Raw genomic sequence first — 26,133 nt, 5'->3', positions numbered from 1 at the left:
GTATTGAAACATTACCAAGACTATTCCAGGGAATTCCCTGGTGGTCCAGTGGTTAGGACTCTGCGCTTTCACTGCTGAGGGCCCAGGTTCAGTCCCTGGTCGGGGAACTAAGATCCCACATGCCACATGGTGTGGCCAAAATTTACAAAAAAAAAGAGTATCCCAAAACCTTAGAGCTGGCTATGGGAGGAGACAGCCTGGAGAAGCCTGAATGCTGGGAGAAGGAGTGGAGTAAGATGGGAGGGACTCTGTAAAAACGCAAGGATGGGCACTGCCCAGCTAGCTGTACTGGTCCCACCCCAGGGCATAGTTCCATTCGTTTCTCCACCAACTGGTTCAGCTGCAGAAGAGGAGAGGACATGATTCTGAGTTTTTAAGAATAGAGAATAGAACTGAAAGGGAAACCAGAGAGACCCCTACACACCAAAAACTAGAGGTCTTGGTCAGAGTGGGCAAAACCAGTTTTGCAGAAGGGGAAAGGCAGTGCAGCTACAAATAGGCCCAGGTCAAGACACCATGCAGACAGGTTAGGTCAGCGGAAGGGTGGGAGCAGTGCAGGCACTTAGGCACAACATAGACAGACAGAGGACCGGGTGTAGGGGCCTAGGGAAAAGGGTCCACTGGTTCTTTCAAAAGTCACCATTACCAACTAGAGATTCAGTACAGTTTCAAAGTGGGTCTGGCATGCTGAGTAGGAGGAGCCTTGTTAGGTCAGCTACCTTTCCAGAAGCCCTGCCTAGAGCCCGGTCAGTCTGGCCATCAGGTCTTTCTCCCAAAGTCCCGTGACTGGGTCCCCGCCAAGGCAGTACTTCACTCTGAACCCTGGAGCGGCTTCTCTCCCCTAATGCTAGAAGCCTTGTGGGAGGAATGATGGGGAGAGATGGGAAAGGGCTGAAGCAGAGGACGAAGCAGAGTCCCCTGCACACCCAGCCTTGGACATCTGTAACGAAACTACCCTTTAAAGTGCACAGCTCTCAAAATAAGAGTTCTGGGTGGGAACCCTCTTATTTCCAAGCATGGGGCCTCCTGCCCTCCCATCAAAAAAAAGAAAGGAAAAAAAAAAAAAAAAAAAAACTTCAGATAGCTGAACTGCTACTATAAGCTGTGGATCATCATTTTTGGCTCTTTCTTTGCTCCCTCCCTCTGCACCTGCTCCCAAAGCCTGACTCTCTCCTTGCAGGAGCTAGGGATGAGGAGGAAAGAACAGGGAGGCCCTGATATTTGGAATGTTTCTTATCCTGCGTGCACCCCCTTCCTTCCTTGGCCCGGGCCCGCTGCTCCCCATCACAGCACCCTCTGGGGCTGTTCTGAAAAGATGCCATGGGGGTAATGGGCAACAGACCCTGCCTTGGGAGGCTGCCTTCACGCCTTCTCTTCCCCACTAACCTCACTGCCAAGAGAGCCATCCCCTGCTCGGCATGTGCAAATCCTCTGCTTGCTCACGGTGAGGCCCAGCTCTGGGGTAGCATCCCAGTCCGGGTCTGGGAGAGGTTCATTTTCCTGCATTGGAACGCCCTTCAATGGACAGCTTTACCTCCTGTGGAATGAAAGAGGGACGGAGCAGCGCAGCCCGTGCCTCCTCCCCTTGCATGCCGTATCTTTGGAAGCTCGGGGCTGGCCAGCAGGCCTGAGCACCAGGCTCTGGCTGCAAGGGCTCTACCATTCGGGAGCCCTCGCCTAACGGCTGGCTTTTCCCATCACTGTCACATTGCTCTCGGGGTCCCAAGACTGTCCTCTCAGGCCTTTCTCGGGGAGGAGCCAGCTGGCCTGGGGGAGCACAGCTGGACTGAGAAACTGAGTGACTGTTCAAGCTCTGTAAACTGATAGAGATGCAGACATCTCCCACCTGTAGCCGATGGCAGGGCAGAGAGAAGAGCTGTGCAGTCCGCCCAGGGCTGCAGGAGGACCAACCCTGGCCATATACAAAGAAGGGGTGCTCGGGGGGCACCTCGATGCTCACTTTGCTCTGCTGCTCACCCACCACGAAATGCAGCATGACAAATCCAGGCCACTGGCTCTCCTGAATGTCCACGACTGTGCTAGAGTCAATCTTCAGCCCCCCGCTCACTTCGGCACTGCGCACAAAATCCTGGGTCTGGAGGTCCTCCACCCGCTTCAGCTCCCCTGTAGCCAGCTGGATGATGGCGCCTTTCATGAAATGGGAGGGCAAGTGGGAAGAGGTAAAGGGGGGTGGCGTTGACTCCTTGTCTGGGAAGGCGGCTCTGGCCTGCATGTCCAAACTTGACGCCACCAGGATCTCCGAGCCCATGGGTAGCGGGCCTGGGTCAGTTCCAGTGGGCACCAGGTTGCCGTTGGCTACAACCATTGCTTTGGGTAAAGGTCTATGTTTCAGGGGCTCCTGATGGGATTGAGGGTAGAACCCTCGGGCCCGATTTTTCTCGGCCGTCTCCGCTGCGTTCCTGGCTGACCCTCGCCCCTCACCCTGATGGTCGGGGTTATGATGGGACAGGTTGAGGGGGCTGGGCTCACCCGTCCTCTGAGCTGCCGCCACACGATAGTCCTGAGAAGCTAAAGCACCAACCACCCGCTGGACCTCGAGGTCGGTGTCTGGGGTCCCTCGGTGTGCTGGCACTGCCACCTCTACCCGCGCAGTCTGAGAACCTGAAAACAACTGTCCATCCACCACACATTCTACCACTGGCACCAGTCCCTGGCCCTCACCCTTGCTGTTGGGGGAGTCGAGGGCTTCGCTTTCCCGTCTCACTAAATTTCGCTCTCGTTGTCTCTGTCCATTGGCAGCGGCTGCTTCCAGAGCAGACTGGCCCTCCTGAGGGGTAAGAACTGGGCTGGCACCTGCTGGAGGGGTTTCATGCATGGTGTACCCAGCAGGCAGCCTGGACATCTGATAATAAATGGGCATCCGGCCTGGAGCGAGGTCCAGTGGCTGAGTACTCGAGTGATGTGGCAACTGCCCAGGTGGGGAGGTGGCAGAGGGGGCTTTGTTGAATGAACGGGCCGGGGATGAAGCCTGGGGGGGAGGAGTGGCTCCTTCTGCCAGGAGTGAGGCATATGGCACAAAGTGTGGAAGGTGAGAGGTGGCAAGGTTGGCAGAAGGAGAAAGGAGGGGACTCGGTAGGAAATTAGGTGGCACAGCATAGGGAAGGCTATAAGGAGACCCGATAAACTGCAGAGAGGTGGACGGGAGCTGAGCATAGTGGATTGGGGGATAGTGGATTCCTGGATGTTGAATCAGTGAAGACGCTACATTAAATGTGGGGGGCAAGGGGCTCATGTTCACCACAGACGGGAGGCCAGTTGGGGAGAAGGTGGCAGGTGGCACAGCCACCTTATACAGCATGCCATACTGGTCCACCGTCAGACCGGTGATGGCCTCGGCTCCATCACCCCCCAGGCTGACTCTAGCTCCTGCCTGGCTCTGCCCGGCCACCACCACCCCTCGGGACCATTCAGAGGCATCACTGGAGGGTGTGTGGTTAGTTGAGCAGCTGGTAGTTCTCCCCATATCCTCGCTGGTCACGGGGAGGTCTCGTTTCTTTGGTGGAAGGCATTCCTGACTCCTCTCATGAACAGGTTTCATATTGCTTTGTGGTGTTCCTGGAGCCTGGAAGGGGTCGGCTTGCTCCTTGGGGCATCAGAAGGGGCTTCTTTGTGGCTCCCCTGCACCCCTCTCTGCTGCTGGCTGGGGCGCCCACATCTGCTAGGGAACAAATCAGAGGCAAAGAAAAGTAACCTAGGGGTAAACCAAGTCAAAGGAAAGAGCAGGAACTGTGTCCACGGAGGAAGATGTAACAAAGGGGACTGCTGGAAAAAAAGAGGAATGAGAAAGGAGCAGACGAAGAGGCTACCCTTCTCGCTCATCCAGACTAGGACACGAAAGAAACAATCACGGAAACCACAAAGAGCTACAAGGACAAGCATCCAACGATGCATAAATAACCTGTGGGCTCCACAACCCCAGGGAAACCAACAGCTTCATGATTAGCTGTTCCTCTGATGGGGACCTTGACTAGTCTAAGCCTTTTCCCTTACGGGGGATTTGAACACATGGTCTTTGCTGCTGGCTCCTTTTCCTAAGTTTCTCCTTTTGCCAAACACTACCGTGCTATCTTCTTTCCTGAACATATGACCTCATCCTTGCCTCCTTTCCCCGGCCTAATTTGGGTTATTATCTCACCTAGCCCCATCTCCTCACCCCGGGCCTGCCTGAACTCTCATCCTCCTTTGCCTCATATCGCCACTACCCCAAGGACCCAGGGGTCAGTCAATAGGTCCTGAGGTCTGCACATCTTGGTTTTTTTTTTAAAACGTTGTTCCCTAAACATGTTATGAAAGTATCTTCTTCACCCCATGAAATACTACATTCAAACTTGGGCCCTACGGGGAGGGTGATTGTACTGGTGTTTTCTACAGTTTATTTATTTCTCCTCTCCAAAGGGCAACAAAACTCTTCTGACCTCACATAGACTTTGTGTTCCCTAGTTTGGCAAGACTTCTTTTCTTCCCATTGACCACCTTCAATTTACCTTCTTCATGCATTCCCTTTCTTTTTTCTTTTGCCAATGGCTCCTTTTCCATCGTAGGTCTGCTCTAGGCACCACTTCTTAAAATTATGGTTCTATTCCTCCAAACATGCCTGTTTATTGCTATCTCAGGTCTATATGATTCATAAGAAAGTTCTCTCTCCCCTTTCTCTATCACCTTTCACACATGCTTTTGTCCATTTTCATAAAGTATCTTTTTGGTCTAACATTTCAACACATACGAAATTTGTCACCTATTTCTTCCTATCAGGCTTCGGTTCTTTGGATCTGAAATGAGATTTCTATGATATTACACTCTGTTCTGTTTTTCCACTGCTGAATTCCAGATGTTTTTCCACAACAAGGTATCCAAAGCGCCTGTATTACCTGAGCTCCCAGTGGTGCTTCTGAGCAGCTGTAATAAGAAGCAGTGTCCTCCCCACTGGCTTGGGAGCCTAGGAGACAGAAATAGGAATAGAGTAAGCAGGAACCTAGCCTCTGATCCTCCCCAGGATCATCAAGAAAGGTAATTCCAAAACCACAAAGACATTAAAGTCCAGGAGCCCCTGCCTCCTACTCTTCTCCCGAGGTAACAGCACATTCAATTCTAATTTGTAGGATGACATCTCTGGAAAAAAATTTCCATGTGTCAAGCTTCATTGTTTTCCTTAACATCATATTCTTCGTTCTCTACCTGTACCTGTTCCCCAAAGGTTAAATTTACTTCCAATCCCAATTTCAGGTAAATGTACAAATAAAAGTGGAAGACTCAACATTGTCCCCATGTGAACAAAGGGAAGCAGGAAAAATCAGCCTCACATATTTCACTTTTATTCAGGGCTGATGAAAACACATATGTGGAGGTTATTTAAATGAGATAAGAGGCACTAGAGGAAAAAGAACAATTATTTATGTTTCTGGGGCAGAAAAAGAGGTCAAGGGGGAGTCACTCAAAGGGAAGCCTTATTAGCAGATTTCCAGGGTAAAAAAACAGGCTCCTGTGTGTGTGTGTGTTTGTGTGTGTGTGTAAAATTTTCTAAGTGACAACTTTGTACCACATGCTGAATCGGGTGTAACAGAAACTGAAAACATTCCCTTCGTCCTCATGTAGCCTACCAGTGGGAAACAAAACTCATGCTAAACTGTCAGTATCTGAATCTACACATGCCAGAAACGTTAAGCACTGAAGAACAGAGCCTTAATCTCTAAAAACAGAGAAAGTATTACTGACCAGTACTCAGAGAAACTACTACCCACTGTGCTGTCCAAGTCCTAAAGAACACTGCACGCCTCAAACCAAACTGAAGACACTTCTCTCTTATTTTATTTTTATTTTTATTTTTTTGCGGTACGCGGGCCTCTCACTGTTGTGGCCTCTCCCGTTGCGGAGCACAGGCTCCGGACGCGCAGGCTCAGCGGCCATGGCTCACGGGCCCAGCCGCTCCGCGGCATGTGGGATCTTCCCGGACCGGGGCACGAACCCGTGTCCCCTGCATCGGCAGGTGGACTCTCAACCACTGCACCACCAGGGAAGCCCCGACACTTCCCTCTTAAGATCAGCAAGGTGCAGATGTACAAAAAGAAAAAAGTGACAAGATAGGAAAACAAGGTGGAAAGACAAATTCTTGGTTCCAAAAACACAAGTTTACACAGTGGGCACAAGTCTTGCATCCCTTCTTTGCCAGCAGTTCCACTGACTGAAAAGCAGTTAGATTTCTCTCTCATTCCCAACAGAAAATAGGGTCACAACTTCAATTTCAGAATGATACTTGCTTCTCACAACTAAAGCATTAAAGAAAACCTGCCTCTAGGTCACAGAGGGGTTAGCCAAACACAGGCTAATAAAAGGACTGAAAGAGGCAAAAGGTCTGCAGGAATAACAAAGAGCCAAGCCTGTGCACTAAGTTCCCACAACGCAAAACACATTTCGGAATCTGAAACTTCGGCCTCTGAAGAGGCTCAATGAGGATTTCTCCAGGAGAAGACGCAGCTTGTGACCCCAACCGAGCTAACGGGAAAGGAGGACCATTCCGGAGAGCTGCCAGCGCTGGCAGCACAGCCCGGAATCAAGAGGGTGAACCCAGCCTCAGACTCGAATTCGCTGAGGGCGAGAGGTGCGCCCGCCAGAAAGACAGGAGCTTAGAAGAGACAGGGGTTATGGCTTCCCTTGATCCCGCAATTCTTGCCCCAAAAGGGGTAGGGCCCGAAATTGGAAACTCTGTATTTAGAGAGTGGGGGGTCGACCTTTCAAGCAGAGGGCTAAGGGCGAGGCCCCGCAGGCGCTGCTTCCTTGTTTGGGGGCCCCTTCCCGCCCCGAGGACTCGGACACCCCGGCCCGCCAGGACACAATCGCGGGGGAGCAGGAACCTGAGGCCTCTCTCTGGGCCGGGCCGGTGAGAAGCGATCGGGGGTCTAGGCGCGGCCTCTTTCGCTCCCTCGGTCCGCGGGGCAACGGGCTCTGGGGGGCCACTTCCTCCAGAGCTCTGAGTCCGGGCCTGCTTGGCCCCAGTGAGGCCGACTCGGCGTCCTCCACTCCCGGCGACACTCACCGGCCCATCTCACGGCGCTCCCCGGGCTCCTCCCGCTGGTCCCGGAGCCGCCGCAACGGCGGCCGCTGCCATCCCCGGCCCCGGAGCCGCCCCACACCCAACGCCCCCCCAGACGGGCGCCCGAAGATGGCGTCAAGCGCGTACCGCCCCCGGCGCGGGGAGATTGCGTCACGGCCCCGGGCCGGAGAGCGACGCCCAGGAGTACCCGGGAGAGGACTGTGCAGGCTGTCCGACCCTCGCCCCCAGCGCCCCCCTCTGGTGGGAAAACGAACTCCTCTCCCTGGGGCCGGGTCACGTAAATACGACTGGGCCCGGCCCCCTCGCCCTGACCCCAAAAAGACCCTGATATCTGTCTACTCCAGTAAATTCTGGGGGTTCCCAAACGCAGCCCTGAGGCGTGGCCATCATTTCCTGGACTTCGGGACCTGACTTTGTGAAGACTTCTTTTGGGAACCTCGGAGAGCTCCGAGGCGACCCCGGCCCAGGAGGGTAATGAGATCCCCCTAGAGACCCAGGATGGAGATGGAGCTCTTTAAGAGTTGAGAAATGGCTCTGAGGGGGATGAGAATGGGCCGGAACCAGGATCTAGGGGAAAGTGAAGCTAGTGTCTTGAAAGTCTTTGAGGAATGAGAGGATGGGGATTAGTACAGTGGGAAGCAGCTTAGTTTAGAGGGAAGAGGGCTTGATGAACTAGGAGGTCACCATTCATTGCCAATAAACTAGTTGACTTTATAGTAATATGAACATCTGATTAACTTAAATGAAAAAAGGGAATTCCCTGGTGGTCCAGTGGTTAGGACCCGGCGCTTTCACTGTTGGTGCCAGGTTCAATCCCTGATCAGGGAACTAAAATTCCACATCCCTGCAAGCCCCACAGCTCAGCCAAAATAGAAGGAAAAAAAAAAAAAACTAAGTGAAAAAAAAAGAACAATTGAATGTATGCTTTGATTACAACTATGTAAAAAAGTAGTTCTGCATACAGACAAAAACTGAACTGAGAAAAAAGTAACTAACTATTGGAGAGATTGGATTCTGAGCAGATTTTTCCCTTTTCAGTTTCTGCAAACTTTGTTCAATAAATAATCATTGATTTTTGTTTGATTTTGAAAGTACTACTGGCTGGGCTCTAGCTATCCAGCCTTTGGAAAATTGTTTTACTACTTTATACTTGGGTTTCCACTTCTGTGAAATGAGGAACTTGAACTGAATGAAGGGGTGGGGGTGAAATCTAGATAGGAGAGCTCTCAAAACATTTTAAGTGAAAAAATAAGCAGATATATACAGTGTGAGATCACGTATTTGTTGTTAAAAGACATGTAATATTACAGTTGCATATATTTATGTATTTGTACAGAAAAGGAGTGGAAGGATATGTAACAGCTAGCTAACATTTGTTATCTCGGGAGAGGAAAGTGGAATTGGGTGGTGGCCAAGAGGAACAAAAGGGACTTATGTTACTGTTTGGATTTTTTTAATGAAAATATTACCTTAGAAATACTAAAATGAGTAAGTTAAAATACAAATAAAGTATATGATCTCTAAGATTCTTTCTAGAGAACCCTTAGACCTCAACTTTGATATTTTCTCACTTGGGTGGGAACAGAGAATTATCAAAATTATTGAACACACAGACACACACACCTTGCACCAGTGGGTAAAATATAGTGACACTACTGATTTGTAGCCATCTAAATCAACAGAGAACTTTGCTTTGTGAATATTAATATTATTCATAACAGTTGTCTTCTCAGTTCGGCCAAGAAGGAAGTCCTGTGGTCGCCCAGTGGCCCCATTTTAGTACTAACTGGCAGAATGGTTTCTAGTTCATTGCTTAGCTCACTAAACTGGCATTAAAACTGCCAAGATGGAGACCATCCAGGTGTATTCAAGGATAACCAATTTCTCCCAGATCAAGATATACCCTCAGAGAGCTGGTTTTCAGGCAAAGTTGAAAGAGCAGACGCTGGTAGATGGAAACAAAAAGTTTTTTGGCTACCAGACATTAACATAATCACTTGGTGCAAAGGTGTGTCTAATTTTTTTTTAAAAAGGATGTTCTGATTGGTGAAGCACTGGTGATTTCCTGGTTTGGTGCTGCAGTCCCAAAAGGGGGGGTCATATCTTCTGTATCCTCTTCTAGAACTCTTTACTCCAAGCCATCCGCATTTCTTTGGTTGTACATATTGATGGTAGGAAGCCCCATAGCGACAGTTTGACAGGAATGTTTCTGATAAGTAAACTAATACAGTTTTAAATTTAAGATACTTAAATAACCCAAAGTTACCTCACTTCTCTAAAAATCTGTATTATTCTCTGGAATCTGGACAATTCCCTATTAAAGTTTTTTATATTAAGTCAACCTAGGGTTTTAAAAACTGTAATTGGCTCAATAAATAGTCGTTGAATGAAATTTCACAAAGGTATCCCCAAATGGGAGACTTCCCTTGCTAATTCTTTTGCTCTCATTTCCTCATTTCTATTCTCATCTATTTTGCCTATTGGCTGTTTTCAGTCTCATCTGAAAATCCTTCATTTTCTTTCACAGCTTTTTTTTCTTAAATTTCCACAGAATTTTAAGAACTGATGAAGTGAAAAGAGATTTTTTTTAAGGTATTTGGGACATTTGGGGACTGAAAAATTAAACTTTAGTCTGCTTTGTCCACCTCTTCCATTTCCCTGGATTCCTATTAAATTTCTTTGATGTGTATAGGTTGAATTTGTATGATGAGAGAGCTTGAGCTACTCTGCTGGACAGAAAATAACAAGGACAAAACCCTGCCATGCTAGTTACTCTGCCTAAAAGCAAGCAGGAGTTTCAAACCAGCTCTATGTTTGCTTAGTTCCTAGTTGGTGATTTTTCTAGACATGTAGTACAGGCAGGGTAAGCACAGACAACTATCCCAACTTTTTTTGACATTAAGGGATCAAACCAGAGAGAAGTGCTGTTAACTTGGGAAACCATGTGTGTCATAAGAGGAGTAGGTGGCTTTTTTCATAGTCATGCTTCCTGCTTTAGCATGCCAAGGTGTCATTTTAGGAAAGGAACTTTTATCTTTATATTAATATTTTTTAAAATTTTATTATTATTTATTTTTGTCCGTGTTGGGTCTTTGCTGCTGTGCGCGGGCTTTCTCTAATTACAGTGAGCGGGGGCTACTCTTCGTTGCGGTGCGCGGGCTTCTCATTGTGGTGGCTTCTCTTGTTGCAGAGCACGGGCTCTAGGCGCCAGGGCTTCAGGAGTTGTGGCGCACGGGCTTAGTTGCTCCGCGGCATGTGGGATCTTCCCGGACCAGGGCTCAAACCCGTGTCCCCTGCACTGGCAGGCGGATTCTTAACCACTGCGCCACCAGGGAAGCCCCTGGAACTTTTATCTTTAGATCCAATTACAGAAACAACAACTAATCTCAAGCATACATTGAAATTATAGAAATCCTTAGCAGATTTAGCTTTCCCTAGAAACGTGTTGGTTCCTGGTATTAAAATATTTTTCAAAAGTTTTCTAGCTGGCCAAATGTAGGAATGTGCAATTTTCAAGCTTCTGTTTTATCTACTTCTCTGTGTTCTCATTTGCACATGCTTTTAACGTTATGCAACCTCTCCAGATTCCAATGGGGATTTCCCTTTCAAATTCATAAATATTTTATTTAGAAGGAGGTTTTGTAATTTCTCTGTAAGTGACTATTATGTTCGTTGGGGAGGGGAATCTCCCTCTGTTGTCTACTTCCTCAGACACTTGCCAAAGACTTTCATTTTTGTCAGAAACTTCCTGCAGAACTCTCAAAAGTGGCAGTAAAAATACTGACAATTGGAATAAACTGAAGGAGATCTAACCCTTATTTGAATCACAAGAGTTGTATCTGGGGAACTGGTCCACAGAGAAACAAGTGCATTAAGGCCAGTACTAAGCAGCCAGGAATTCCTTACACGGGATTTGTTGAATAAATAACGTGGATGTGGAAAAATTAGAGCCTCTGATAACTCTCTCTTTGGCTGGGGAACTTCTCAGGAAGGTGATTTGCGAGCTGCTGTGCCTTGTGGTGAAATCATTTCAGCTCTTCCTTCAAAGCTGATCCCCTTTGCGTCAACTTGCCACTGGTTGTCAATCGCTTAAAATTCCTGGAAAAAAAAGATAAGTGAGTAAATTCTCCAGGCAGCACAGCAAGCTGCCTCTCAGATTCCTGTGCAGTCCTCTGTGCCACCACCTCCCAGCCCCATGACATATCTCCTAAGACCTTACTTAGCAACTCTGGAATTTAAAGGAGTGTTTCTGAATTGTGGGAATGATTATTATAGTGATCAAATCATTTAAAAGTTTCCAAACACAGTTCTGTATCTTGACATTCTGTATCTTGACAGTTCTGTGTCAATACCAATATCTTGGTTTTGCAAGATATTACCACCAGGGAAAACTGGGTAAAGGGTACCCTGGGTTGTTCTGTATTACTTCTTACAAACTGCATGTGAATCTACAATTATCTCAAAATAAAAAGTTTAATTTAAAAAGAGGTTTCTAGGGCTTCCCTGGTGGCGCAGTGGTTGAGAGTCCGCCTGCCGAGGCAGGGGACGCGAGTTCGTGCCCCGGTCCGGGAGGATCCCACATGCCGCAGAGCGGCTGGGCCCGTGAGCCATGGCTGCTGAGCCTGCGCGTCTGGAGCCCGTGCTCCGCAACGGGAGAGGCCACAACAGTGAGAGGCCCGCGTACCGAAAAAAAAAAAAAAAAAAAAAAAAAAAAAAAAAAAAAAAAAAAAAAGAGGTTTCTAGGGAATTCCCTGGTGGTCCAATGGTTAGGACTCCATGCTTCCACTGCAGGGAGCACGGGTTCTATCCCTGTTCAGGGAACTAAGATCCCAAGTGCTGCCTGGTGTGGACAAAAAAAAAAAAGAAAGAAAAAGTTTCCAAAGGTTTAAAATGTAGTATTATGTCCAAATTACTGGACTTCTCTCCACCAAAGCATAGAACTTTATCTAGCCAAGCCTTTTTAGATGTGCAGTAGCTATTAAGTTTGAGCTCCCGGGCAAATTTTTCTGAAAGAGCTTCCTTAGCTTTTTTCAAACACACACAAAACATGCTATTTCTTCGATCACATGACAGCTCAAATAGTGTTATACCCATGAGCAGGAGTAGTGCTGATGCCTGTTGTCTTCTTTCTGTAAGTCCAACTTATTTTATGTTGCCTTTTTCTCTTTCCTTATTCCAATGGATCACATGTGCGATGGACCCCTCAATAAACTGAGAAACATGATCTCTGATTATGAGGAGGGTTCAGGTGAAATAAGTATTGCATGTAAACACAGTTTTCCTAGTGCTCCGTAAATAGCACTATTTATTATTGAATTACTATAGCCTATTAGATTATAGTAGTAGAGAGGCAGATGTTACCCAAACTTCCAAACTGATTTTTGGTCATTCTTTAGCCAAATCTTGCAGAGGGTGTTTGTGCATTACTTAGATAACAGGAGCCTAAGGAAAGTACCCAAAACAAATGAAATTTAGGGAAAACCAGTGGTACCCATTATGGTTACCATGAACAAAGAGGATGACATTGATGGTGTACATAGAACTTGTGAATTTTAAACTGCATGCCCAGGTGTTCTTTTATTCGATTTTGACCATCAGTGATACATATTATTATTCAGATACATTTTATCCTCTTCTTAGAAATAGAGAAATTTAAACATGGAATGCCTGAGTGATTTGAGATAAATAAACTTAACGAGTGCTCTCTTACCTAAATATATTCTTTTTTAAAGGGAGATAATAATCTTGACCTTCTATCACTCCAGGGTTCTATTTGTAATACAGACTATAACCTGGGCACCCAATAAATGTTTGCCAGTATTAGCACTTGTGTAACAACAGTTCAGCATTTATCTGAAACAGTCCAGTTTTACTGTGATTTCTCTTCTCTGTGATGTCCAGGGCAAAGGCCATTTTTGTCCTTTGAACTTAGCTAAGCAACCTTCCAAGTACTGAGCTTTGCATTTATTTCAGATTCAAATACAGTCTCACGTCAAGATTTTTTGCAAGGAAAGAGTAGCTCTTTCTAATCATGATTAGAAGGTGAGCATCACTTTTAGGGTATGGCAGACAGGCAGAGTGTATGATTTGCAGACTCAGGTTTCCCCGACTCATGAAAAGCCTATTTCCCCAGGCTCAGTCATCAGTTGATAGCTCAAGGTAGTAAGACTTCCCTTATCGCAGTGGATTAATCTGGGACAGGTTACATTTGTTACATCTCCAACATGACTCGACTTGTTCATTCTATGGCATAATGTGGTGGAAAAGCATAGGAATTTGCAGCCTGAAGGTTTAGTTTTGAGTTCCAATTTGACCAGTTGCTCCTAGTCATGTGAACATGGGCAAGCCATTTAATCTCTCAGAATCCCAATTTTTCTCAGGTGTAAAATGCAGATAACATGCAAACCTCACATAGGTGTTACTCAGATCAAATGGAACTGTATATAAGAAAACATTTTTTTAAATGCAAACCATGACATGCACTCTCATTTTGAAAATAACTACTCTTTTTATTACAAAAATAATAAATGTTCAGTATGGAACATTTTAGAACATAAAAGTAACCTGGGGCTTCCCTGGTGGCGCAGTGGTTGAGAGTCTGCCTGCCGATGCAGGGGACACGGGTTCGTGCCCCATTCCGGGAAGATCCCACATGCCGCGGAGCGGCTGGGCCCGTGAGCCATGGCCGCTGAGCCTGCGTGTCCAGAGCCTGTGCTCTGCAACGGGAGAGGCCACAACAGTGAGAGGCCCGCATACCGAAAAAAAAAAAAAGTAACCTGAAAGGATAAAATAAAGATCACCTGTTGAAGGCCCATCCCCCCACCCCACCCCCCCGCCAGAGCAGTGGTTCACAACCTGTAACAGGTGTCAGAATCTGGAGGGCTTCTTCAAACATAGATCGCTGGGCTCCACTTTCAGTTTCTGATTTAGTATTTATTTCTGGGGTGGGTCCAAGACTGTTTCTGACAGGTTCCCAGGTGATGCCGATGTTGCTGATCTAGGGCTGACGCTTTGATAAAGACGAATCTAGAACTTCCCTGGCAGTCCAGTGGTTAAGACTCTTCGCTCCCAATGCAGGGGGCACGGGTTTGATCCCTGGTTGCAGAAGATACTGCATGCCAAAAAAAAAAAAAAAAGATAATGACAAGCCTAGTTCAAAACACTGATAACTTTATGCACATATGGTATATTTTTTAAAATTATTTATTTATTAAAAAAAATTTTTTTTTGGCTGCATTGTGCGACTTGTGGGATCTCAGTTCCCCGACCAGGGATTCAACCTGGGCCACGGCAGTGAAAGCCCGGAATCCTAACCACTAGGCCACCAGGGAATCCCCTGTCTTTTTAAAATAAAAACATTATTTCACACTATTGTGTAACCTGCCCAATTTATTCAACAAACTCCTCTTTGCCCATTCATTTTTCTATATGCATGCTTTGTGCTGCAGCTGAGCAGGCCCAGAAAACAAGGAAGGAAGTGGCTGACCAACTGGCTGCTGTGAAAGATGAACGAGCTGGGATCTGAGTGGAACACGTTATTGGAGAAGACTACCTCGTGGAGGCCATGGAGATCCTGGATCTGTACCGTGACCTGCTGCTGGCTCAGTTTAGCTTGATCCAGGCCACAAAGTGAGACCTATTGAACTTGCATCATTTTCAGGCTCAAAGGAATGACAAGACATCCCTGCCACCTAGTGAGGGAGGGGGTGGGCTCTAACTTGTTGGGACTGTGTCAAAGAACAGTCTCTACTTAATAGAGAACTAGTCCTGCTTGACAAGAATAGGTCAGTCCAGGGCTTCCCCGGTGGCGCAGTGGTTGAGAGTCTGCCTGCCGATGCAGGGGACATGGGTTCGTGCCCCGGTCTGGGAAGATCCCACATGCCGCGGAGTGGCTGGGCCCGTGAGCCGTGGCCACTGAGCCTGCGTGTCCGGAGCCTGTGCTCCGCAACGGGAGAGGCCACAACAGTGAGAGCCCCGCATACTGCAAAAAAAAAAAAAAAGGATATGTCAATCCACAGAGCCATTTTTAAAACCAAATAGTTGTATTTTTCCCCCTGAGCTGTAAAGACGTAGTATAAATGTGTAGAAAAGTTGGGAAATACAAAAAAGAGTCCATAATCACCAAATCTGGAGATAAGAATTTTAATATATTCCTTTCAGTCTATATGTCTGTATGTATCTATGTGTGTGTATATATACATATAGGTTTGTATTCTAATTTAAGTTTTAAAAAAATTTTTATTTAACATTATATTTTGAGTATTGTCCGTGGGGAAAGAGGGAAACATAAAGCCCTGAGATTTTTATGTTTCCTTTAGGGAACTGGATTCTGGTCCGTCTGAATCTGTATCTACACTAATCTGGGTAGCTTCTCACCTCCAGTCAGAGGTGCCTGAGTTGAAAATAGTTGTTTAATTGTTTTTAACTCCCTGTGTCATGACGTAGGTGAGGGTATCACTAGTGTTACTTGCTTGGTGTTTTAGGATTAATTGGAGGATCCTTTTTTCTCCTAAGGGTTAACCAAAGAAATATTTTCTTCTGTTGGTCTTTAAGTGAAAAATACTTTAAAAAATGGCAATGGCAACAAATAAAACAAAACTTGAAACTGGGGGGGCTTCCCTGGTGGTGCACTGGTTAAGAATCCACCTGCCAATGCAGGGGACACAGGTTCAAGCCCTGGTCTCGAAAGATCCTACATGCATGGAGCAACTAAGCTCGTGCACCACAACTACTGAGCCCGCGTGCCACAACTACTGAAGCCCACGCGCCTAGAGCTTGTGCTCTGCAACAAGAGAAGCCACCGCAATAAGAAGCCCACTCACCGCAACGAAGAGTAGCCCCCGCTCGCCACAACTAGAGGAAGCCCGCGCCCAGCAGCGAAGACCCAACGCAGCCAAAAATAGGTAAATAAATAAATTTATAAAAAAACAAAAACTTGAGACTGGGTTTCTTTTGTGAGGGTTGGGGTGTTATAATTTATCAGGTGTTTAGAAATAGAGGTTTTAAGTTTCACATTTATCAGATACTTAAAAGCAAAGCACTTGTTTTATTGTTATTGTTGTTTTGAAGCTAAAAGAACATAATTCCAATGAGGTAACATGAAATTAGTTTTGCTATTTTGGTGGTTCTTCATCTAAAGCAAATTTGCCATAACTTGATGAATTTTGCCTTTATTTCTTTCTTGGTGATGGTTTTCTGCAGGTATCTAATTGGCTGTGTAAAAAGTACAGCTGAGAATCATGGTCAGCTGTGTCAAAGCAATGAGATTGGAACTGTCGGCTCTTGGGTAGTACCCAAGACACACAGAGACACACATTATTTTTTAAACCAAGAAATCTGGGAAAAGCAAATATGAGCAAACTCAGAACGTATAATTTTGTGCAGACTGAAAGATGTTTAGAAATAAGTTTTGCATTAGAGGCAGCACAACTTTGAATAAAGCTTTTGGAATAGAAAACTCAGATCTTTATCAAAAAGCTAGAGTCAAGAAAACTGAGCTGATTTCTTTATTAAGAAAGCATACATTTTCCTAAATGTAACTGGCCTAGTAATATGAAGGAAGTTAATCCAACTTAGAAGTTTCAACTTTTGAACATCTTAATCATGATCACATACATAATTCAGACAGACATTCAGCTGGGACACGGGGATGTGACCACAGTACTTGTTTCAGGCTGGTGGACACTCTCATCATTCAGGGTGGCCATTCTGATTGGATAGTGCCTTGTTGAATATGTTGACTATTACCTCTGACATAATTCAAAATGTTTATCACGAAATCAGAATTCTTACCTCAAAATATTTTTTCTTGTGTGTGTGTGTTTTTTTTTTTTGTGGTACGCGGATCTCTCACTGTTGTGGCCTCTCCTGTTGCGGAGCACAGGTTCTGGACGCGCAGGCTCAGCGGCCATGGCTCACGGGCCCAGCCGCTCCATGGCCTGTGGGATCCTCCCAGACCGGAGCATGAACTCGTGTCCCCTGCATCGGCAGGCGGACTCTCAACCACTGCGCCACCAGGGAAACCCCTTTTCTTGTGTTTATATTCTTCCTCTTATTCTACTTGGTTCCTTTGCCCTAGGATAGGCTGTCTTATGATACAAGCAGGGTCCCTCCTTGTTGTTGCTAAATTATACATCATTTAAAAATTATACATCTTGGGACTTCCCTGGTGGTTAAGAATCTGCCTTCCAACGCAGGGGACACGGATTTGATCCCTGGTCAGGGAACTAAGATCCCACATGCCACAGGGCAACTAAGCCTGCGCACCACAACTATTGAGCCCGCGTGCTCTGGAGGCTGCGCCACAACTAGAGAGAAGGCCGGGTGCCACAACAAAAGACCCCACATGCCACAACTAAGACCGACACAGCCAAATAAATAATAAATAAAAAATAAAAACAAAAATTATACATCTTACATAACAGAGACTAGAAAAATGAAGTACTATGATTCAGAAGTGAAAGGCCACTTAAACTCTTTTTGTTTCTTATGCTCTTTATTTTGCAGCTAATGTGTAAATTGAATGCGAACACTCTACCCCAGGTTCCAGTGGAACAGTACCTAATAGAAATGGCTAAGAACTATAATGGCCCATATAAATCCAAAGCAACCTTTATGGTCAGTACTTTCAAGAAGAGAGAATTGACTTAAAGCAGAGATTCTTACTGTGCACCAGAAGATTTTTTTTTAACTTAGGTATGTGGCTTCCACAGTAGCTCTGGCAGGATTGTAAACAGGTGACATCCGCACCTTTTCTCCACCCACATACTTTTTCTAGCAGAGCTGGACTTCTGTGGTCAGATGACCCTTTTAAGTTGTTAGCAATAGAGTGGAAAACAAAGATGAAGTTACCTAGTGTTATACCTAGAAGCGTATAAAATGTTTTTAGTTCTTAAGATCTCAGCTTTATCCGAGGGTTATTTTGCATTTTAATAAAGAGCTCTTGGAATAAAGGCTACAAGATCCAAAGATACAAGACACCATTATTTAGCCTTGTTTCACAGTTTGAGTTCAGTAGTGAAACAACCCATATTCAGATCCTAGCTCCACCATTTATTAACTGTGAGACTTCAGGCAAGTGACTTACCCTCTCAAAGACTCAGTTCTCTGGACTGTAAGAAGGGGGATAATAACAGTTAAGAGTTATTAAAAAATCTCATAAATTTGTTGAGATGATTAAATGAGCTAATACGTATAAGGAATTCATATGCAGTACCTGGCACATAGCAAACATAATCAAGTTTTGCTTTTCATCCTCATGATTATCACAGAGGATGGATGAAGCTTCCAAAAGTGGTCATGAATTGTTTTAGGGCAAAATAAATTTCTTCCTAATGCCCTCAAATTGGCAGCATGTACCATGTTGGACTGTGATTAAAGGGCACACCTGTCTTTTCTGATGCTTTGCTCTTGATGGTTTCCTGAAAGGGACTCTTTTTTTCTTTTCCAAAGAGTATGTGGTTTGTTGAAAAATGACATGTTGTAAAAAAAAATTTAGACAATACCAAAAGGGACTAAGAAGAAGTAAAAGCCACATGAAATGCCACCAGAGTTGTACCTAAGAGCTCAGCCTCTGGACTACTTCTTCCCTATTCTCTAGGTGATTTCATCCAACATTGTAGTTTTTAATCCCATCTTTGTGGTGAGGACTTCCACATGTTTATCACTAGCTAAGGCCTCTAGGCTGATATGAACTCCAGGCTGATGCATTCACCTGCCTTTTTTCTTCTTCTTCATCTTTTTGGCCATGCAGCACGGCCCGCGGGATCTTAGTTCCCCGACCAGGGCTGGAAGCCGCGCCCCCTGCATTGGAAGTGCGGGAGTCTTAACCACTGGCCCGCCAAGGAAGTCCCTTGCCTGCCTTCTTGATATCTTCACTAGGATGTTTCAGATGCATCTCAAACTTACCATGTCCAAAAGTGCTCTCACCCTTTCCAAGAATGTACTCACTCTATAGTGAGTGGTCATTCTATGCTAGGGGAAAATCTTGATATCTTCCCTTTCTCTCAACCCCTAGCCCAACCAGTCTTCAACACATCCTGGTTACTCTACCTTCCAGAATTCTGTCACTTCTCACCATCTCCACTGACAGCACCACGATCTAACCTGCAACAGTCTCTGGTCTGAATGACTGCAGTACCCTCTTAACTGGTTTTTCTGCTTCTACCCCTTTTCCCCATTAACTGATGTTCAACGCAGCAGTCAGAGATCTGGTTAGTACCTAGGTCAGATCATGTAACTCCTCTGCTTTTAAAACCCTCCAATGGCTTTTTATTTCACTTAGGATAACAGGCAACGGCTTTCCTATGACTGAGGAGGCCACCCACAACTACCGTCACCTCTTCTCTCTCGCCTCATTCCCTCTACTCTCCGCTTGTTTACTCTGCCTCAGCCACGCTGGCCTCCTCGTGCTTCTTCAAACACACACCCGCTCCCTCCTCAGGACCTTTGTACTTTGGGACTCTGTGTTCTCTAGCTCTCCGCCTGGTCCCTCCCTCACTTTCTTCAGGTCTGTATTTGAGTGTTCTCTTCTCTGCAAAGCCCTTCCCGGCTACCTTCTCTTCCCTCTTCACTGTTTTATATTTTTTTTCTATCTTATCTCTATCTAACACACTATTATCGTTCACTTAGTGATCTTGTTTCTTATCTATCTCTCCCCCTGCAATATCAGATCCACGAGGACAGGGACTTTTGTCTGTTTTGTTCACTGTGGCATTCCCAGCACTATGCCTGGTTTACATTACAAGGTCAATAGATTTTGTCAAAGGATTGGATACATCCAGAATTTACCACTTCTTCAAGTATGATAAACTTTCTTGTAGACATATCTATGCATATTGACATCTAGGTCTTTTTTTTGACATCTAGCTCTTAATCACTAGTGTACCACAGTGTCTGACCTCATAAGCACTCAAAACACAGCCATTGAAACAGAGAGAAAGAAGAAGTATGTGGGCCAGAAAGCCTGAAGTTTGCTGTAACTGTCATTGACTTACCCTGGACTCTAAACTTCATGAGGGCAGAAACCATGTGTCCTTGCTCACTGTTTCTTCCCCCGGATTTCCAAGAGTGCTTGGAGTGTAGTAGGTATGCAGTGAACAAATGTGTAGTAAATTGAGAAGCCAATGTGATTCTTGCCTCAGGCTGAAGCCCCAGCAGGCCTGGTTAATACTGAATTCACCGAGGATGTCAAGAAAAGTGCTCTTTGCAGAGGAGGTGGAACTGTAGCAGGAACGGGTGATCCATTTGGAGCATCACCAGTATTAGCAGCAGGGCCCTCACCTGTGTCATCTCCAGCCCCTTATTTCTCATCCCTTCCTCCTGAAATATAGGTCAGTATGGTTAGAGAAACTTAATCTGGAATGGGACTCCAAGCGGCGCTAGAACATATTTCTAAATGGGCTTTTGAATAGTAAAATGATGATCTTTGTGAAATTTTTCTTAAGGCCAGGGAGCATATTTGCAATCATTTAGCTGATATTTGATGTGTTTTTATGATGAATTCATGAGAAAATAGGGCTATAGTCTTTTTTTTTTTTTTAATTTTCATTACGCGGGCCTCTCACTGCTGTGGCCTCTCCCGTTGCAGAGCACAGGCTCCGGACGCGCAGACTGAGTGGCCATGGCTCACAGGCCCAGCTGCTCCACGGCATGTGGGGTCTTCCTGGACTGGGGCATGAACCCACGTCGCCTGCATCGGCAGGCGGACTCTTAACCACTGCGCCACCAGGGAAACCCTAGACTATAATCTTATATCTACCTCTTGACAATACCACAGTATAGACTGCAAAGAACATTTTTAAGAGCTGGTCAATTTTGAAAGTCTTTAATGTGTAGTGATTTAGAGTAGATATATTTAATTACTGTGTAGTGATTTTGAGTAGATATATTTAATTACTATGTAGTGAAAACAATTTTCTCTTATGTTGAAATTAGTATAAAAATCTCATAACTTTGTGTACATAATTCTGGAGAAGTCAAAAAAAACCTAATGACTATGCATTAATTATTTTTACTCTTTGTTCCTTCAGTATGAAGTAAAGAGAAATTGTTTCATTCTTTTCGCCTTCCTAAGCATTTCTGACCTCGTGAAGCTCTTTTTTAAAAGATTTTATATTTCAGAAATTTATTTTTGGCTGCGTTGGGTCTTCGTTGCTTTGCGCGGACTTTCTCTAGTTCCGGCGAGCGGGAGCTACTCTTCGTTGCGGTGCGCGGGCTTCTCATTGCGGTGGCTTCTCTTGTTGCGGAGCATGGGCTCTAGGCACGCGGGGTTCAGTAGTTGTGACACGTGGGGTCAGTAGTTGTGGTTCGCGGGCTCTAGAGCGCAGGCTCAGTAGTTGTGGCTCACGGGCTTAGTTGCTCCGCTGCATGTGGGATCTTCCCGGACCAGGGCTCCAACCCACGTCCCCTGCATTGGCAGGCAGATTCTTAACCACTGTGCCACCAGGGAAGCCCTCAGACATAATTTGACTCTGATTTTCCTTGCTGAAATTTTTGTCTGAACCACATTGTGTATTGCTCAGCTTCTAGGAATTCAAGTCCCCTGCTTAAAAATAAAACAAAGAAAACTTTATTATGAAAAATTTAAACATATACAAAATTAGAACGAATAATAGAATGAACTTTCATGTACCCATCCCTCAGTTTCAACAGTTATCAGTATTGTGCTGCTTTTATTTCATCTACCTATCTGTTCCTCTTTTTTTTTTTGACAGAGAAGGAATTTAAAGTAAATCTCAAACATTATGCCTATAAGTTCATCTGTAAATACTTCAGTATATATGTGTAACACATACCCTTTACTTTCATAATATAAAACAATGTCATTATGGTTTTGAGGAAGTCGATTTTGAAGCTCTTAACCGAGACTTGAAATGCTGATGAAGCCACCTAATTCCTTAGTCCTGGATTGACTATTTGTTTGGGAATCAGGGCTCCTGGGCACAAATTTTAATATGGCCACCTGTGTGTGGGTCTGTAGTTTTCTCATTTACAATCTCTTCCATCTCTTAAACTTTATGGTTCTCTGTCTGCCTCTTCTTGGGATAAGGCACCTCACCTTGGCACCTGGTCAAGTCCTAGATCATCCTCTGGCATGTGTGAATAGCTTGGCAGAGGAGTTTCGTGTTCCCTGAACTGGGTACCAGGAACTGGCTGCCCCAGTTACTGTGGATGTCCCAACACTTCTTGGACTTCCCAGGCTAATTTTAAAGCAACTTGTAGGACTGACTGATTTTAAAAGAACAAGGATGAGTCTCTGCCCTTAAAGGAAAAGTAAACCATTTTACCATGAATCCTTCCAGGGAAATGACAGTGCCCATACTAAGGAAATAAAACAACTTGAGTAGGAAACAATGAGTCAGAAGCCCTGCTCTGTTTCTGGATGGTTCATCCTTCTCTGGTAGCCTCAGTTGTTCTTTTTCTTCCAGTTTATTGAGATATAATTGACACACAGCACTGTATAAGAATAAAGTATACAGCATAATGATTTGACTTACATCATGAAGTGATTATCACAAGTTTAGTGAACACCCATCATCTCAAATAGGTACAAAATTAAATTTTTTTTTCTTGCGATGAGAACTTTTAGGATTTATTCTCTTAGCAACTCTCATTATCATGTTGTACATAACATCCCTAGTACTTATTTATCTTATAACTGTAAGTTTGTACCTTTCGACTGCCTCCATTCCCCCCCTCCCCTAAGTCCCCCTCCTCAGTTTTGTCTTCCTAAACAGGAAACTGGCACCATTTCCTCAGGTTGGGGTTTGAGGTGGTTGCAGTCTCACATCTGGTAAGATTTTTCACTCCAAAGGTGCCAGCATAGTATAGAATCATTTACACATGAAGTACAGCTACTCTAGAAAAAACAAAATATTGTGACATAGGGACTTCCCTGGTGGTGCAGTGGTTAAGAATCCGCCTGCCAAAGCAGGGGACACGGGTTCGAGCCCTGATCTGTGCAGATCCCACATGCTGTGGAGCAACTAAGCCCATGAGTCACAACTACTGAGCCTGCACTCTAGAGCCCGTGAGCCACAACTACTGAGCCTGCATGCCACAACTACTGAAGCCCGCGTGCCTAGAGTCTGTGCTCCGCACCAAGAGAAGCCACCACAATAGAGTACTCCCTGCCCGCCACAACTAGAGAAAGCCCGCGTGCAACAACGAAGACCCAACGCAGCCAAAACTCTAATTAATTAATTAATTAATTTAAAAAATATTGTGACATAAAACATCTCAGGTGGCACTTTGGGTTGCCTCTTTTTTTTTCTTTTTCTTTTTCAAATACAGCAAGTTCTTATTAGTTATGGGTTTCCTCTTTTTAAAAAGTATTTAAAAAGCTAAGAGGAAGCTTGTCAGAGCCTCCTATCCTCTGGGCTTTGGTCTTTACTTTGAAGGAACATATAGCAGATTTCTAATGCTCTTGGCAGGAGGTCAAAGAGTGTATGGAGTTAGCTGTTGAAATATTAATTTTTACATCATTTCTGGGTTTTTTTATAACTATAGAATTGATTCCTAAAACCTTTTCTCAGGCCAGGGTAAATTGTACTTGGGGGCCACCCTTAAAAGAATTGTAAAAATGCTTTTTGTGAAAACATTACCTAGACAACAGAGGGACTAATTTTACCCTGTCTCTCAGGCTTATTTATAGATTCAGGTGACTCAAAGGATAGCAAAACAGGCCAGTGGAACTGCCTCTTTGACTCACGTCAGTGTATTTCCTCCAGGGTTGCATCCCCTCTTTCCTTTCCTTTCTAGGCTGAGGGCTCTGGCACGTGGAGAAGCAGAAAGAGTTCCTTGTGAAAGACGCTGACCACGTTTCTGTAGTGAGAGCTTTCCCCATGCGCTGCAAAGGTCATATGGCTTCAGCTGCCGATACCGAGTCACTTAAGAATCCTGCTGCATCCAGGCCCAAGAGAACAGGTCCCCTTCTAGTACCACAGATTCCAACTGACATGCCATGTCTTTCAAAAACCATCTTTCACTGCTCTGGCGCCCAGTGACCTCTCATATTTCTGATTTTGGGGAACTAGGACTTATCTGCTGAGTAATAATATCACTGATATTTTTCTGGATTAAAAAAAATCCAGTTTTCCTCAATGAGATTATAATTATCTGCAGGGTAGGGACTGTCTCTTTTGCATTGTCTGTTACATATTCTGTGCACCCAGGGCAGTGTGGTGTAGCAGAAAGACTCAGGCAGCACATTCATTGAATGATTACTGTATGGACACATCCAAAGTTGGACGATCTAGATTTGAATCTGATCTCTGCTGTTTGAAGCTGTGACAAATCATTTAATTTCCCTGATCTTCTGTTTCCTTGTATCTAAAATAGGGATGATAAGATTTATCCTAAAGAGAGCTAATATCTATTGAGCCCTTACTTAGTGCCACCTGCTGTTTCTAAATACTTTAAATGTATCAGCTCATTTAATGATCATATCAGCCTTAAGATGCTGATGATACTTTTTTTTTGGCCATGCCACATGGCATGTGGGACCTTAGTTCCCCAACCAGGGATCAACCCCATGCCCTCTGCAGTGAAAATGTGGAGTTGTAACCACTGGACCGTCAGGGAAGTCCCAAGATGCTGGTGCTACTATTAACTCCATTTTACAGACGGGCACACTGAGGTTCAGAAATGCTCAGAGATGTTAGGTAACTTGCTGAAGGCCACACAATGAAGAGAGGAAGAGTAAGTTTAAATCCAGGCAGTCTAGCACCAGAAAACAACACTTTTAACTACTATGCTATAGTGCCTGCATGGTTTACAAGCTCATGGTGGGTGAGGAGCAAATGAATCAATATATATGAAAACATTTTTGTAAATTGTAAGACAGAACACACTACTGCACCAGTAGTAGGCAATCAGTAAATGCTTTGGTTGAATTGTGAGGTGGCACAAAAAGTGTTTATACTTATATTCTCATGATGCCTGATACTTTTCAAAGTGCTTTCACACATTTGATCCCTCTGGATAATAAGCCACTTAGAATCCATTTTGGAATAAAGCAAGTCATAAATAAGTATTGGACAGCTGAGGAAACAGGTTCAGAGATATTAAACACTTTGCTCAGGGCACAAAGTCAGTTAAACCCAGCCAGGACTGACATCTGAGTGGTCTGACTCCTGAAGATGCCTCTTCAGTTTTGTTTTTGGTTTTTGTTGTTATTATTTGTTAAATTGAAGCATACTAATTATCAATAATAAACAAAACCATAAAAACAATGATCTTTTTTTCCCCAGCCATTATCTATTGCTAGAAGTTTGTTGAATCCTTTCTGGCTGTTGCTGTTTTCAAAACAAAAATCTGGGACTTCCCTCGTGATGCAGTGGTTAAGAATCACTTGCCAATGCAGAGGACACGGGTTCAAGCCCTAGTCTGGGAAGATCCCACATGCCGCAGAGCAACTAAGCCCGTGAGCCACAACTACTGAGCCTGTGCTCTAGAGCCCACGAGCCACAACTACTGAGCCCATGTGCCACAACTACTGGGCCCATGCGCCTGGAGCCTGTGCTCCGCAACGGGAGAAGCTGCCACAATGAGAGGCCCGCGAACCGCAACAAGGAGTGGCCCCCACTCGCCACAACTAGGGAAAGCCCACGCGCAGCAACAAAGACCCAACACAGCCAAAAATAAATAAAGTAAAAAAAATTAAAACAAATAAAAACAAAAATCTCCCTTAGTATTTGGATCCATAAAACTACATTATCTTATAAGGACACTTTTCCCCCCAAAATGTGAAAGTCTTTTTTTTCCAAATAAAAATACAGTATACTTATTGCAAAAAACAAAACGTAAAAAAGAAAATAAAAGTCCTCTATAATCCCACCATCCAAAGATAATCATTTTTACATTTTAGTTTTATCCTTCAACATTTTTTCTGTGTATATATACACTTTTTACAAGCTCATTTTATAAAACTATATATATTTTTTTCGGTACGCGGGCCTCTCACTGTTGTGGCCTCTCCCGTTGCGGAGCACAGGCTCTGGACGCGCAGGCTCAGCAGCCTTGGCTCACGGGCCTAGCCGCTCCGCGGCATGTGGGATCCTCCC

The 26,133-nt window shown here is 44.9% G+C and overlaps 1 protein-coding gene, 1 long non-coding RNA gene and 1 pseudogene across 3 annotated transcripts; 1 reads left to right on the top strand and 2 right to left on the bottom strand.

Moving 5' to 3' along the window:
* Window positions 1-1,492: 1,492 nt before the first annotated feature.
* On the bottom strand, window positions 1,493-3,559 carry ATXN1L (ataxin 1 like; the record flags this gene model as incomplete). The annotated part of the gene is made up of 1 exon (XM_079724392.1): window positions 1,493-3,559. One exon carries the CDS (start codon window positions 3,557-3,559, stop codon window positions 1,493-1,495), a length of 2,067 nt encoding a protein of 688 aa, XP_079580518.1.
* A 30-nt stretch (window positions 3,560-3,589) lies between these two features.
* LOC307066286 lies at window positions 3,590-7,134 on the bottom strand. Its single transcript, XR_013811369.1, has 3 exons — window positions 7,052-7,134; window positions 4,890-4,957; window positions 3,590-3,676 (listed from the first exon to the last, which is right to left on the bottom strand). It is a non-coding gene; the product is annotated as an uncharacterized lncRNA (long non-coding RNA).
* Window positions 7,135-8,915: 1,781 nt separating this feature from the next.
* On the top strand, window positions 8,916-20,400 carry LOC307066788 (IST1 homolog; annotated as a pseudogene). The gene is made up of 7 exons: window positions 8,916-9,017; window positions 11,058-11,184; window positions 14,518-14,698; window positions 15,388-15,475; window positions 16,271-16,355; window positions 17,576-17,686; window positions 20,212-20,400. The product of its transcript is annotated as an IST1 homolog (transcript).
* The last annotated feature ends 5,733 nt before the right edge of the window (window positions 20,401-26,133 follow it).

This window comes from Hyperoodon ampullatus (genome assembly GCF_949752795.1).
Source record: "Hyperoodon ampullatus genome assembly, chromosome: 18".
Classification (NCBI taxonomy): Eukaryota; Metazoa; Chordata; class Mammalia; order Artiodactyla; family Ziphiidae; genus Hyperoodon; species Hyperoodon ampullatus.
Note: the sequence above shows the minus strand (reverse complement) of the source record. Positions and strands in the feature narration are given on the sequence as shown.